Source organism: Paramisgurnus dabryanus, chromosome 19 (assembly GCF_030506205.2).
Source record: "Paramisgurnus dabryanus chromosome 19, PD_genome_1.1, whole genome shotgun sequence".
NCBI classification, from domain to species: Eukaryota; Metazoa; Chordata; class Actinopteri; order Cypriniformes; family Cobitidae; genus Paramisgurnus; species Paramisgurnus dabryanus.
In genome coordinates this window covers 208,975-224,252 of record NC_133355.1, presented here as the reverse complement: position 1 = coordinate 224,252, position 15,278 = coordinate 208,975, and the positions used below count along the sequence as shown (strand labels likewise).

At 36.6% G+C, this 15,278-nt stretch overlaps 2 protein-coding genes across 3 annotated transcripts in view; both read left to right on the top strand.

Annotated features, from left to right (window-relative positions):
• Nucleotides 1-3,020, top strand: part of trappc9 (trafficking protein particle complex subunit 9) — a 278,660-nt gene extending 275,640 nt beyond the window's left edge. For both annotated transcript variants that reach the window (XM_073812647.1, XM_073812646.1), the window contains 2 exons: nucleotides 805-1,028; nucleotides 1,421-3,020. In XM_073812647.1, the coding sequence (XP_073668748.1) occupies nucleotides 805-1,028; nucleotides 1,421-1,597 (401 nt within the window). In that variant the 3' untranslated portion in view covers nucleotides 1,598-3,020. The remainder of the gene's footprint in view (nucleotides 1-804; nucleotides 1,029-1,420) is intronic.
• A 7,761-nt stretch (nucleotides 3,021-10,781) lies between these two features.
• kcnk9 (potassium channel, subfamily K, member 9) overlaps nucleotides 10,782-15,278 on the top strand; it is a 68,852-nt gene continuing 64,355 nt past the window's right edge. The window contains exon 1 of the mRNA XM_065285575.2: nucleotides 10,782-14,492. Coding sequence (XP_065141647.1) covers nucleotides 13,913-14,492 — 580 coding nt within the window. The 5' untranslated portion in view covers nucleotides 10,782-13,912. The remainder of the gene's footprint in view (nucleotides 14,493-15,278) is intronic.

Sequence of the window (15,278 nt, the reverse complement as noted above, 5' to 3'; positions counted from 1 at the left end):
CACTCACTCACTCACTCACACTTGCTCATTCACACTCTCTTCTGCTTGCTCTTTCTCTCATATTCTCATAATCCATCTCTTACTGTCACTCATACTCACTCACTCACTCATTCTCACTTACTCATTCACTCTCACTTGCTCATTCACTCACTTACTTACTTACTTACTTTCACTCACTCACTCTTTCACTCACTCACTCACTCACTCACTCACTCACCTACTCATTCACTCACTCACTTTCACTCATTTACTTACTCATTCGCTCACTCACTCACTCATTTACTCATTTACTCACTCACTCTTTCACTCTTTCACTCACTCATTCACCTACTCACTCACTCACTCACTCACTCACTCACTCACCTACTCACTCACTTACTTTCACTCATTCACTTACTCATTCGCTCACTCACTCACTCACTCACTCACACTTGCTCATTCATATACTCCCATACTTTCTCACTCACTCTAAATCCCTGTCTTTCTCACTTACTCGCTTATTCATACTCCCCACTTTTCTCTCTCTCACTTGCTTGCTCTCATATGTCTCTCACTGTCCCTCACACACTCTCATACTTTTATACTCACTCATTTTGTCTCTCCCTCTCCCTCTCTCTCATACTCTCATATGTCTCTCACTGTCCCTCAAACACTCATACTTTTACACTTACTCATTTTGTCTCTCTCTCTCTCTCTCTCTCTCTCTCTCTCTCTCTCTCTCTCACACACACACACACACACACACGCACGCACTCTCATACTTTTACACTCACTTATTTTGTCTCTCTCTGTTTCTCTTTGTAGATGTTGTAGTGAATGGGAAGCCCTGTGACTGTGACATGATTGCAGACTGCATGGTTGGAGACGCCGTGTCATTAGAAGTAAAACTGACCAATCGCAGTAAAAGTGCTGTTGGGCCGTTCTCTCTGACCGTCGTCCCCTTTCAGGATTTTCAGAACGGAGTCCAAAACTATGACCTGCACGATGCCGTCACGTTCATCGGCTCCAACACTTTCTACATCAATGCGGTAAGTGAATGACAGATCCATCCGGGTCATTCCCTAAAAAGGCACAAAATTAAAACGCCAACTCTTACACATACAGTCTCTCTCAGGCTCGGTTTCAGCTGTCTGCTTCATAATAATAATAATAATAATAATTATATCCTCAAGGGAAAGGTAGTTCAATTGGCAGAGCACTGCGTTAGAAGCACAAATGGTTCCTCAGGGAACACACATACTGATAAAATGTATAACTTGTATTGCCAAAACCTGTAGGTTTTCAAAGACCTGTGGGAATTTTTGGGAGAGATATAAAGTTAAGGTGATTCATCCACTTCTAGCCCGCCTCCTCATAGTGATGAAATCAGCAGGTGTTTTACAGAAATGTGATGCAGGTGTTTTTTTGATGTTCCCTCCAGGTGAACCCTGCTGAGAACTCTGTGTGTGTGGGAGCTTTGCTCTTCTTATACACTGGAGATTTCTACCTGAACATCAAGTTTCAAGATGACAGCACGAACCGCAACCTCCCGCCCGCCTGCTTCTGTCTTCCCAGCGTCCACATCAAAGCGCAGGAGCCAATCGAAGCGGCTGCCTGAGTCGGTGAACTCTGACCTTTAACCTGTCAGGACCTTATTCTATCTGCTGTTGTCTGACTACTAAGTTGCTCCAGATGTTTTTAAATCTGGAGTCAAGTTTTGAAGCTTTTTAAGTGTGGAAATGTTTAAATGTATGCCTAACTTGATGCCGAATCCCATCTTTTACATAGCGTTACTGCGCTTGGATGCTTCTCCAATGATAGAGCAAAAAGGAGCAACTGTTTTACAGGTATACCTGTTAGATAAAAACATTAGGCACTTTCACAATTTAGTCTCTTTGACATGTAAATAAGAGTCGTTTACTACAATATTCTGATTTGATTCGGTTTCTCACAATAACATTTTACACTCAATTATATTTTGGTCGAAGAAAATGAAGCCTATTTCGAGGATCTTTGGGTTTTGCCTTGTGGCATTGATTTCATGACAGCTTTTATTTTAAATCCTATAATGCATCTCTGGACATTTGAGTATTTTTATATTTGCAGTCTGTAAAGGGTGATTTTTATTACTGTAATACTCTATTATTGTTTTACAGTAATACCATGATCTTGTTTAATAAATAGCACAGTGGCGCAAAAACTATCCTAAGGTACCGTATATATAAATAAACTAAATAAATATATAGGAATAGGCAACATTTTCTTTACTCAGAATATAATTTCATATTACTTTATTTCGACCTTGGCCTGTTTTTGATATCTTCATGAAGGGTTTTGTTAGATGTAATGTAAATATACGTGATGGGTCACATCTATATGTGTACATAAACAAGGTTTAGGACACTTTAATGTTTTGGGGTTGATGCATAAAAGATTTAGTTATTGTTGGTGGCATCCGTACTTTCATTTGACTTTCATCCAACTTGTAACTTTTTCAAATGTAAAACTTTATTCATCCGAGAACTTGAGCGCACTGGTGCTCAAATATATGCAGATCACATAGATGAGCTTTAAGCTTTCTAGCAACCCATGATTGCTGTAAATGTGTTGTTATATTAATTTTGCTATATTGCAGTCCAGCGGTGAACAGTGTGCAAGGGGATTGTGTTATTTTTTGACTGTAGATGCATAAATTAAATTAGCATCAACATCTACTTATATATTCCACAACTGAGATGCCCTGAAGTCACACAACTCATCTCCAGACATTTTATTATCAGGTGATTTCCTTTAAGTGATTCATCTGAAGGTATAGATGATAAGAATTCATTTGGAGCTCATAATAAAACGAGAGAATTATGAATCATTTATGTGACTGCCCATTTAAGATGTCCTAACTGTATGTCAATGTATGGACATTCATGTGGACATAATACAATCTTGTATTTCTTGTGCACAGTCTGAGTTTATTTGTCAAAAGAAATGTAATGGCTGTCTTTTCTTAATACACTGCAAAAAAATGAACATTTTAGCATTTTTTGTCTTGTTTGCTAATATAAATATCTAACTTTTTAAATCAAGATATATTTACTTGAGTAACAAAAAGACCTAATTCTAGTTTTCAAAAAACAACAACAAAAAAAACAATTAATTGCATGCTTAAAACAAGAAAATACCTGCCAGTGTGGTAAAAAAAAAAATTATTATTCAAAAGATAAATGTAATTATTTGTACAAATATTATTTTTTATTTAAAAAAATTTTGTCCCTTCCCCAACAACCTAGATTATGCTGCATATTATATTGGTAACAGCAATGATATAAAAGTAAATAAGTTTAAAATACATGAATTAATTAATTAAAATAATACAAGTATACAAAAAATAATTTAAATGATGTAATAATTGAAAAAAAAACATAAGGAAAGGAAAACAGAAAAATAATCGTAATCAAGTTTCAACTTATTTCACTAAACTTAAATTAATCTAAAGTAAATTAAATAATCAACTTGATTTTTATAATATAGAAAGTTGCTGGAATGCTACAAACAAACAAACACTTGATTTTCTTTTCTTTTCTTTTCTTTTCAGAACTTAATATCTTTGGTAATTTTTTATTAAGTGAATGTATTATAATTAAGGATTTATATTGTGGCGTTTTCCTGGACAGATAATAGCTTAGGCCAGGACTAGGCTTTAGTTAAATTAGGATATTTAGGTCATTTTAAGAGCATAATTTAAATATATATATATATATATATATTAAGATGTCAAAATATATGTCAGAGCAATTTGTTTTCAATCAAGACAACACCAACATTTAATTTATTTCCTGTTTGGAAAAACCGCCCCTAGTTGTTTATGATGAAAATCAAGACAAAAAAAACTACATTTTTGAGGTTTAATCTGTAAAATCTGTGGGATTAAGATTACCAGAGTACCCGTGATGTTAAAGGGATAGTTCACCCAAAAATTAAAATACTGTCATCATTTCCTCGCCCTCATGTTGTTTAAAACCTGTATGAGTTTCTTTTTCTGTTGATGGTAGGCACACAGTTGACCATACTCATTGACTTTTATAGTAGGAAAAACAAATACTATGGAAGGCATTGGGTACCGTCAACTCGGTAAGCACAATCTATGATAAAAATATCTTCTTTGGTTTCAACAGAATAAAGAAATGTATGTAGGTTAACAACAACATGAAGGTGAGTAAATGATGGCACCGCCCATTTTTGGATGATCTCTTTAATATCCTTAAAAATAAAGAATGAATGGGTGGGTAGATGGATGGGGAGATGCATGCATGAATGACAGTCTAGATGGATGAATGGACAAAACTGCTAGAAACTTTACTTTTAACTGCAAGAAAAACATAGAGAAATTAATCATTTATCATTTAAAGGATTTAAGCTTTTCTTATGTATCACAATTAGTGTGTGTCAATGAGCCAGGATGCTAATGCCCACACACATATATTATACTCTCAGTATTAACACTCTTAAAACAGTTTTGTTAAAACAACACATTTTGTGTCTATACTGAAAAAAAGAGTAAGTAAAATTTAGTTAATTTTTCTTGTGCAAGTAAATTTCACACTTGTGAAATTGAGTAAAATTTACTTAGAAAATCTGATTTAAATAAAATAAAAAAACATAAGTAGAATTTACTTAAGTTTACTAAGTAAAGTTAAATTACACTGTGAAAAAATATGTGATTTTTACTTAAAAATATTATGTATAATATTGTTACCAACACATTTTTAAGTATTTCTGAAAGTTTTACTTTTTTAATGGAATTTTCCTAATTTAATCACGTAAAACTTCTTCTTTTCTTTACATATTTATTATTACAAACCACATTATGTTAAGAAGGGACTGATCTCAATACTGGCATTAGCACATTTATTGCTCATTGAGAGAATTAACACACATCACTTTTATTGTCTACACAAGCTGAATAACGGTAACCACAAAACTTAAAAAAAAGAATAAACAGAAACTCTACAAAATCTCAAAGATAAATGAACATTAAACACTAACAAGTTTTTCCTTTTGGTTAAAAACACATAAAATAGCGTTTAATTTCAAATTTTACTCTCCTAATGCAGTCCCATGCAAAGCATGCTGGGAACTACAAGTCAATTGCCTAGTTATATTTACTAAAATCATTCAGGTTGTTTTAACACACAATTATTAATATAATTTAATAATTTTAACTGATAAAATTAAGTTAAATTTACCCAATAATGTGTTCATATAGAATTACTTAAATGACTCACATTTTTGTATTATTTTAACTCAAAATTTTGGTTCAAAAACAAGAATTAATTAATAATAAAATAAAATAAATTTTATTTAGTTAAATTTACTAAGGCACATAATCATTTTTACAGTGTAGTTAAGGACAACACATTGTATGTGTGACCCTTAACTAGACACATCTGTGTGTTATTATTGGAACAACACATTCTGTGTTGTTTTAACACATCTTGTCTCTTTTACTTATTTGAACACAAAATCAACACATAATGTGTTAAATAGCATAACACAAAACAATGTGTAAAAAATTAACACATCCTTTCTTAGATTGAAGACACAAATAAACAAAGGGCAGGTTACACATGTGCACACAAACTCTGAAAGCTCTCATTCCTGTGTGTGTGTGTGTGTGTGTGTGTGTGTGTGTGTGTGTGTGTGTGTGTGTGTGTGTGTTTGCTTCATGTCCATAAATGTAATTATCTCGGTGCAGTGTTCGTTCACTTTGATTTGTTTTGTCCGCACAAACACACACATAAGCACACACAAAATGTAAACTGTGTAATTTTGTCATGTAAATCATCATAGTGCAGAAATTCTATTTGCTGTTTTATTTACTAAACACACAAAGAGTTGGGCTAAACCTGCAGCGCAGTCTTTTTCTGTTTAAGAAACGATCACTTAGGAATGAAGAGACTGACCAATCACAGTTAGTTTATTAAATAATACAGGTCTGATCATCCAATCAGATTAAAGCCTGCAATCAGACAGTTCATCATCATGATTTGTTTGTGTATGCGGTATGATCATGTGACAATTCAAAACACTTTATCTGTCTCTACTTCAACCTAAACCTGAAGTCTGTTGTGGTATAAGTGCACACTTCTGTTTTTTATGCATTTTCCCACACTCACCATTAACCAGCGCATACTGAAAAGAGCTCTTGGAGCGATCGCAAGGAGAGCAAGCGAATGTTAAAGACGTTCTTGCTGAGTCAGCCACTTAATAAAGGGGACACAGAAGAGATAATGGTTCAACATACATGTGTTAATGTGTCTCTATTCTGTATTGAGTGATGATGATGTGCACAGTGAGTACTTGTGTGTTTATTTGTGTGTGTCTATGGAGTTTGATCCTGATCTTTCACAGAGAGGGTCCAAATGCTTCGGGTTTATCTGAGTGGTCCACCCTGCCTCTTTGTTTCCTTGACAACCACCTGTGAGTGAAGCAGGAGTCCTATCAGTCTTCATCCAAGCAGGGTAGAGTCTCTCTCTCTCTCTCTCTCTCTGTCTCTCTCTCTCTCTCTCTCTGTCTCTCTCTCTCTCTCTCTCTCTCTCTCTCTCTCTCTCTCTCTCTCTCTCTCTCTCTCTCTCTCTCTCTCTCTCTCTCTCTCTCTCTGTCTCTCTCTCTCTCTCTCTCTCTCCCCTCTCTCTCTCTCTCTCTCTCTCTCTCTCTCTGTCTCTCTCTCTCTCTCTCTCTCTCATTACTTAACATTACTTAAAAATTCAGAAAGTGTAAGATGTTTTAAAAACTTTAAGTCATTATGTAATGTCTTTTTGATGGTGGTTTTATTGTAGGAAGAAAAAATGTTGTAGTAACTGCAGTATTTTGGGCAGAATCTGTGGTCAGTTCATCAACCTCAAAAGAGGACAAACTAGGTAACATTTTGACATGCTTTTATATACAAATTGATTGATTTCTTAATCACAATTTTTTTTCAATCTAATTATCTTTTCAATTTTAAAGGCAATACATGTGTCATTCCACTCGTCAAAATTGAAGTTGATATTTTTCTTTTTTTAACACTCAATCTAATAACACACGTTTTACTTTTCAAAATGAGTATTGGTCAATCTCAGGTAACTAGTTTATTATTTTCTTAATGGAGAACGGAGGCATTTTGATAACAGAACTGAAAGCAAATAGATGAAATATAGCTGCAGTAAATATGTGCTAATAACATTAAGACACTTAGCAAATTCTAGTGATTAAAGGATTAGTCCATTTTCTTAAAAGAAAAATCCAGATAATTTACTCACCACCATGTCATTCAAAATGTTGATGTCTTTCTTTGTTCAGTCGAAAAGAAATTATGTTTCTTGAGGAAAACATTCCAGGATGTTTCTCATTTTAATGAACTTTAATGGACCCCAACACTTAACAATTTTACTTGCAAGGGGGGCATAAGGGTCTTATCTAGCGAAACGATTGTCATTTTTGGCAAGAAAAATAAAAAATATGCACTTTTAAACCACAAATTCTCTTCTTCCTCCGGTTCTGTGACGCGCCAAAGCATCCTCACGTGGTGCTTCATCACGTCAAGATGTCACGGATGATGTATGTGAAACTCCGCCCCAGTGTTTACAAGTGTGGAGAAAGAGGACCGTCCTGATGTTGTTGTATGTCGAATGATATTAATGAATGTCTTTGAGTCAGTTTATTGTTTAATATGGTCCTCAAATGTGCGTTTCATATGTGTAACACGTGACCTTTCCACGTCATTACACATTTACGTGAGGTCGCGCTGGTGCGTCACAGGACCGGAGGAAGAAGAGAATTTGTGGTTTAAAAGTGCATTTTTTTGACAACATTGGTTGGCTAGATAAGACAATTATGCCTTGTTTGAGATCGTTTCGAGTCCTTTAAAACTGCAATTTTAAACTGCATTAAAACTGTTAAGTGTTGGGGTCCATTAAAGTCCATTAAAATGAGAAAAATCCTGGAATGTTTTCCTCAAAAAACATAATTTCCTCTCGACTGAACAAAGAAAGACATCAATATTTTGGATGAAATGGAGGTGAGAAATTATCTGGAATTTTTTTTTTTAAGAAAATTGACTAATCTTTGAACCAAATTTTTTTATTGGAAAATAATCCGATAACATCAAAGAAATAATATAGGTAACAGGACTGAACATTTAAGGTTGACATTCACAGTCATAGCATTAATATAATAAAATATACAGAAAAGAAAGTGAGAAAAGTGACTTTTGATCTTCATATGATCTTCAGAAGATCCAGATGATGTCACTTCCTCTTGAAAATGTGACTTGTGGAATATTCCTAAATTTTCAGAGGGGGGGACGTGTTGGGTAACAGTGGAATGATGATTAAAATGTGCATTTTATCTAAAATATTATGACTTTTTCAATGCTAAAAAATATTTAAAGCAAAGATGGGATATGGACCCACACGGAAATGCTAAAAATAAAGATAGGCTATCTAAAGAATTGTTTGCTTTATATTTAAAGGTAAAGTATAGAGATAGAGAGCAGGGACTGATAAAAATGCTATTTTTGTACTGTTCTGTGTAGTTTTTATTCATTTTTTTAAAATATTTCGTTTACATTTGGTGTAAGATTAACATGCAGGACACTTTGCTTAATAATAATAAAAAAAAAATTGGAGTTAGTTTTCATGCATTTTAATACTTTTAATATTCTGGGGACAGCAATGTTACCCATTCGGTGGAATGACCCACATACAACAATTTATAACACTTATAAATAACATCAACAAGCGTTATTGTAAGAATACAGAAAGTTTTGAATCATATACACTAAGTGACCCGGTCTGTCTAGGATGAGTTTAGGACAAAAACAGTACATCAAAAAAAAATAACTGAAGTTGGGTTTTCATAGGCAGGGTCAGGTGTGTGTGTGTGTGTGTGTGTGTGTGTGTGTGTAGAAACATTTTTTAGATTTTCATCAAAACGTTATAATAGCATTCATTAAAAACATTAGCATGACATTAATAATGAGTTGTGTTTTAAACTTTGTACGTGTGCTGCATGTTTTGATATATGATGAGAGTTTCTCTTCGGGGCGAGTGTACAGCATCAGTCCTGCGAAATATGAGAGCTTTTGTGTGTAAATGGCCTGAAAAAAGAAAGCAGAAATGTTTTCTGTTCGTGCTTCTCTTTCTGTTTGTTTGTGGCATCTCTCCCCAGAGGTTAACGGATAATGAGAAACTAATTTACCAGATGAAAAAGAGAGGAAATCATAGTCTAGAACAACGTTTTCTGTGATAGTATTTTGTGTCAACATTCTCGTGTTGTAGATATTATCATCTTGCATTGTTGTTACAGCAATGCTTTTTTTCTTAAATTGGAAATAATTTATCAGTCACTTAAAGGGATAGTTCGCCTTAAAATGAAAATGATGTCCTCATTTACTCATCCTCATGTTGTTCTAGACCTGTATGAATTTCTTTTTTCTGATGAACACGAAGATATTTTGAGAAATGATGGTAAACACACAGCAGATAGTGACCATTGACTTCCATAGTAGGACAAAAACATGATGAAATTTAATGGGTACCACCATGAACCGTGAGCTTATTATCATTTATCAAAATATGTTCTTCATCATTTATCACAATACTTCCAAAATATTTTTATTCCCACAATGGAAATCTGCTGTGTGTTTACCATCATTTCTCAAAATATCTTCTTTTGTGTTCATCAGAAAAAAGAAATTCATACAGGTTTACAACAACATGAAGATGAGTAAATGATGACAGAATTTTCATTTTAAGGTGAACTATGCCTTTAAAGATGCACTCACAACGTCAAAGAAATGCATAAAGACAAATCCAGACAAAACGAGTGTGATCAGTTATATGTTGTTCACACTAAATCAGCATTTTGATGTAATGCTGCATGGATATGAAACACATTATCATACTGGTGTTAAAGGGATTGCAAATAAAAATAGTGCGGTGAAAATTTGACTCATTCGTCAGTTTTATGCATTTACATTAATGCACTTACAGTTAGTCTAAAACTGGGATGAAGAATGCAAACTGGAGTTGAAAGATTTATGTTGAAATGCACATTTTAACAAGAGATGTTTGCATACAAATATTTAAGTTTAAACAACTTGAATTAACAAGTTAATTCAACTTTGAGTTGGTATAATTAAAAAAAATAATAAAGTTGAATGGGCTTAAGTTCTTACAACTTTAGTTTTATTATTTATAGCAACTTTTTAACTAGTCAAAAAAGTTGAAATTACTTATTTATTACAGTATTTAAGACTTTTTACAATGCAAATATAATGGTCAAATATTGCACGGTTTTGAACTGAAGAATTAATATTAAGTACCTTAACAAAAATATCTGCTACATGTTTGCTTTAAATGTTTTGCTCTATAGAATTTATTTTATATTTGAATTACATACATTACATAAAAATGAGAAAACAATATATAAGAGAAAAAAAGTAAAAATGCGAGAAATAAAATCACAATCAAAACAGATACATGAAATAAAATAAAATAAAATAAAAATAGCTAACATAAACTACTTCTGCAGCATTTATTAATCCTAGTACAGCATTTATTCATACATTGTTAACACAACTTTTGATTTTAATATTAGTTCATGCACAATTAACTGTAGTGACATTAAAGGCGCATGATCTCTGAAAGCCAATGTTGATATTTGAAATCACCTAAACAAAACACACCCCTACCCCAATAGAATCTGGACCTTCTTTTGATAGACCTGCAATGATGTGGGTTAGTAGACATGCACCTAGCTGCCTTACAAGTGTGTTTTGGTAGTCATCCCGACTCCCTTTTCCAAAATGTTTTTCAAAAATCATGCACCCCTCCTTTAACAAGGATTAATAAATGCTAATAAACTACACTGCTCAGTGTTAGTTCATGTTAGCGAATGCATTTAATAATATTAACACATACAACCTTATTGTAAAGTGTTACAAAAAAGTTTTTGCAAACTGAGGGATAAATCCAAATTAGTTATTTTTAGTTATTAATGTATTACTACATGTGACCCAGTACCACAAACCCTTGAGTAAATTGAGATTTATGAATGAATAAATAAGCTTTCAGTTGATGTGTGGTTTGTTAGGATAGGACAATATTTGGCAGGGATACAACTATTTGAAAATTTGGAATCTGAGGTCAGAAAAAATCTAAATATTGAGAAAATCGCCTTTAAAGTTGTCCAAATGAAGTCATTAGCAACACAAGTTACTAATGATAAATGCATTATGATATATTTAGGTAATATTTGCATCTTTACTTAAAGGCGGGGTGCACGATTTCTGAAAAACGCTTTGAAAAAGGGATTCGGGCCGACTACCAAAACACACTTATAGCCAATCAGCAGTAAGGGGCGTGTCTACTAAACAACATCATTGCATATGTGTGGGGCGGGTCTATCAAAAGAAGGTCCAGATTCTATTGGGATAGGGGCATATATGCTTAGGTGATTTCAAATGTCAACATTGTCTTTCAGAGATCATGCACCCCGCCTTTAATATCCTAATGATTTTTGGCATAAAAGAAAATTCAATCATTTTGAGCCATACAATGTGTTGTTGGCTATTGCTACAAATATACCCATGCAACTTAAGACTGGTTTTGAGATGCAGGGTCACATATATCTCTTAAATGCTCTCTCTCCACACAAAATACTACAAGTGTACCCATGAGATCTCCTCTCTATTACTAAAACTGAGGCGGCGACGAGTGCTTCTAAAAGAAAAGCGTAATTTTATTTCATTTATCCGTTTCTCTCCCGGCTCAAATGAACCCGTTTCTCCTCGAGGGATTTGTCCCATTCTTCACTGTATGCAAATAGGAACCACAAGTTCAATTAATTTCCATGTTTCCAGCACTCTCTCCTGCACTCTAATGACTGCCGTGTGTTCAAGAGCAGAGGAAACTGACCCACATATCATTAGAACAAGTGTGAGGAGACCAAAAGGTCAAGAGCTACAACCGAAAGGAGACCAGGATGAGATATAAGAAAACATTCTGACGCCAAGCATCGCACGAGACTGACTGCTGTAAAAGCTGTGCTGGTTTTTAATCTCACATCCATTTGTTTTCCATCCAGTCATTAATTTGATTATAGTTTTAATCCATTAACAGCTCTAGTAGCAAGTGCAGGTATTGAGTTGGACAGATTCCTCTGCAATTCAAGAACAAAATGCTCTTTCTCTGTTACGCACATCTCTCTCTTTCTTCACACATCTAGAAATACTCTCTCTCTCTCTCTATGTGGGTGGGTGAAATGTGAGAAAATGAAACTAAACTTAGCAGCAGTAAATAAGACTGAACTTTTTTACCACTGATTCTCTGTTTATCCTGTAGGTGCAGAATGTTCTGTGATGTGTCTGTGTCCGTGTGTGCCAAACCCCCACCACGCACGCTTTGCATGTGATGTTGCGTTAAGGATTCTTCATGTTTGAAATTGATGCATTTGCTGAACAGACGGTGTGAATGAGAGGTGAGCAGCATGCAAGCTCCCTTGATGCAGATTGCATCCAGTATCTAGATTGAAATTGATTTTTGGGGGGAAATCAGCCACTGATAGTGTGATTGGTTTTGGATGAGTTTTAGGGTCTTTGAGAAACCAAGATAAAGAAATATAAAATATCAGGGCAGAATTCCCCCCACAATAGAAGATTTTAGGACATTGTGAGCTACAGGTATGTTTCAAAGAGATAGTTACCCTCTAAACGAAAATGCAGTCTGTGCAAAAATCGGAAACAGTCGCGTATAATAAAGTGTGACAACTAGCCCCGTTTATCTGCTGATGTGCGGCTTTGCGCGCAGACTGCTGAGCTGAAACTAAACAGACAGTGATGTAGGTGCGCAGTGAGGATAAGGATGATGCCTCATATTTCACTGCTTTGGTCTTTCAAGTGAGGTAATACTTGCCCACGTGCGCGTAACGTGTCGTTCAGTGGGAGTGGTCACGGTAGATGGAGAAACACCGTGTCACATCACAGACACACGGTGACCGGTCATGTCCAAACCCGCCAGAGCTCAGTGACCAATGCAATAGCCATGCGTCTGACTACATTATAATAAAATCACTTCAAAAGCAATAACGAGCACATGCGTATCCAAGACGACTCGTGCCGAATTATTTTCTTTTTTTTAACAAGGCTCACCTGTTGAGAATGTGTACATTGCACGAATCAGTTCAAGCTGAGATTGTTAAACACTGCGCGCATAGTGTGCGCGTTTTTGCTCACGGGACCGTTGGGTTTTGGTGATGCGCATATGTGTGGCGGGTCTCAGTCTGCTCGTGGTGGCATACCGTGACAGTGCACGTTTACCGGAGCGTCGATCTATGCACCCATCCATCCGCGCGTCCCCCGGGAAACAGATGGACACACCGGCGCCCGGACCTGTTGTAAGTGTGATTGAGTTGGTTCATGTGACCGTGCGATTGTCATGTCGGTAAAACGGTCACTTGTTGTAAGCGCAACGTGTCGATAGATTCACGGGAGTAAGCTAAGTGAGTCTCTCTTGGGTTTCGGAGCATCAGTCGTGCGCTGCGCGTCTCCGCCGCTCATCATATGATGATGCGTGTTCACGGGTCCTCCTCCGGTATCACCGGCATTACTCACGGACCGGCGGAGTGAGCGAGCGGAGATCTCCAGGATAGGCAGCTTAATATGATCCTCAGATGAGAAGGTCGTGGAAACTTTTTTTGGAAAATGTTAAGAGGAGCTTCACCTCTCGTTTGGATATTTTCATCGTCACGACAATGAGTTTGTTTGAATATGCCAGAGGAGGAACATTAAGTTAACAGGTGCGTAATCGTTATACAGTGTAGCATGATTCCCAGTGGCTTCTGGCACCTTCTCCAGTTCAGAAGCTCTCTGGAGATCGCGGGGAGAGCGCGTTAGTTGATGGCACTGTGCGTCGGGAGGACTTTGGTTTGGTTCGGGCAGGTTTTGCGCAGAGTCTCACGGCTGCAGGGTTTGTGGTCCCGGCGCTCCAGCAGTCTGCTGTGTCTCTCCACCAGCCAGGAGCACGATCAGGGGACCTGTTACAGCCGCAAGCAGTGTCCAAAGAGTCATCAGCAGCAGCATCATCAGCAGCAGCACTCGCGGGTCTGTCCCTATCCGCCCTTTCCCGACTGCTGCTGCGCCTTCCCGGGGGATACGAGGGGACATGAACCCCTCAGCCGGCGGTTCCTGGTGGCCATGAAGAGGCAGAACGTGCGGACGCTGTCCCTCATCGTCTGCACGTTCACCTATCTGCTGGTCGGTGCCGCCGTGTTTGACGCGCTGGAGTCGGACTTTGAGATGAGGGAAAAGGAGCAGCTCGAGGCTGAGGAGAAGAGACTCCAGGGCAAGTACAACATCAGCGAGGACGACTATAGAAAGCTGGAGACAATCATTATGGAGGCCGAGCCGCACAGAGCTGGGGTCCAGTGGAAATTTGCAGGGTCCTTTTACTTCGCCATCACAGTCATCACGACTATAGGTGAGCAACTCTTTCTGTACTCTTGCACTTTTGTTCAGGGTGGTAAAATGCGTAAATGCACCTGGTTTAGTATGGCTTATTGTCTATGATGGAGCTCTGTTTAATTGCGTTTTTGCCGTTTGTCTCCGTGACGCACGAGTTAAAACACCGTGGATTATTTTACCTGGAGATATGTCTGTGAGGAACAATGCAAGGCACAAACTCCCGGGTCCTAATGAATGCGCAGTTTGTAACTTATCACACTACAGGTGTGTCAGTTGTTGCATGCGTAATTTCAGGAATCACAATAGTTATATGAATAACTAATACGGGCCTTTTCAGAGTCACACGACTATTATTGCTATGACCTGGTATTGTAGCCTACCGTAACTCCTCCTCTGTATGAGTCTTGTGATGAAAAAAATGGTCTCATAATTGCAGTTGGCATGGAATTATATAGGCATATATTTACTTTATTTAAGGACATTTTAACTCTCCATCATATCATATCATATCATATCATATAGAAAGTTCCTAAGTTTAATACTTAAATATAACACTCAATGTCATAACACGTTTATTGTAGTCAAATGTATGCGTAGCTGATCTGTTTCATTACGTCGTGTTTATTAAGGACATATGAGGAAGATAAGAGTGTGCAGATGTGGCAATCCCCCAGTGTCAAGACTGCTGAAGAATATAAAGTTGTTGTTTTTTACATGCAAGTGTGTGGACTGTAATGTAGTTTAGTCTTATGTAGTGCGCTATCGTGATGCACCTGTGCGCAAACACGCGTCATTGCGCGCG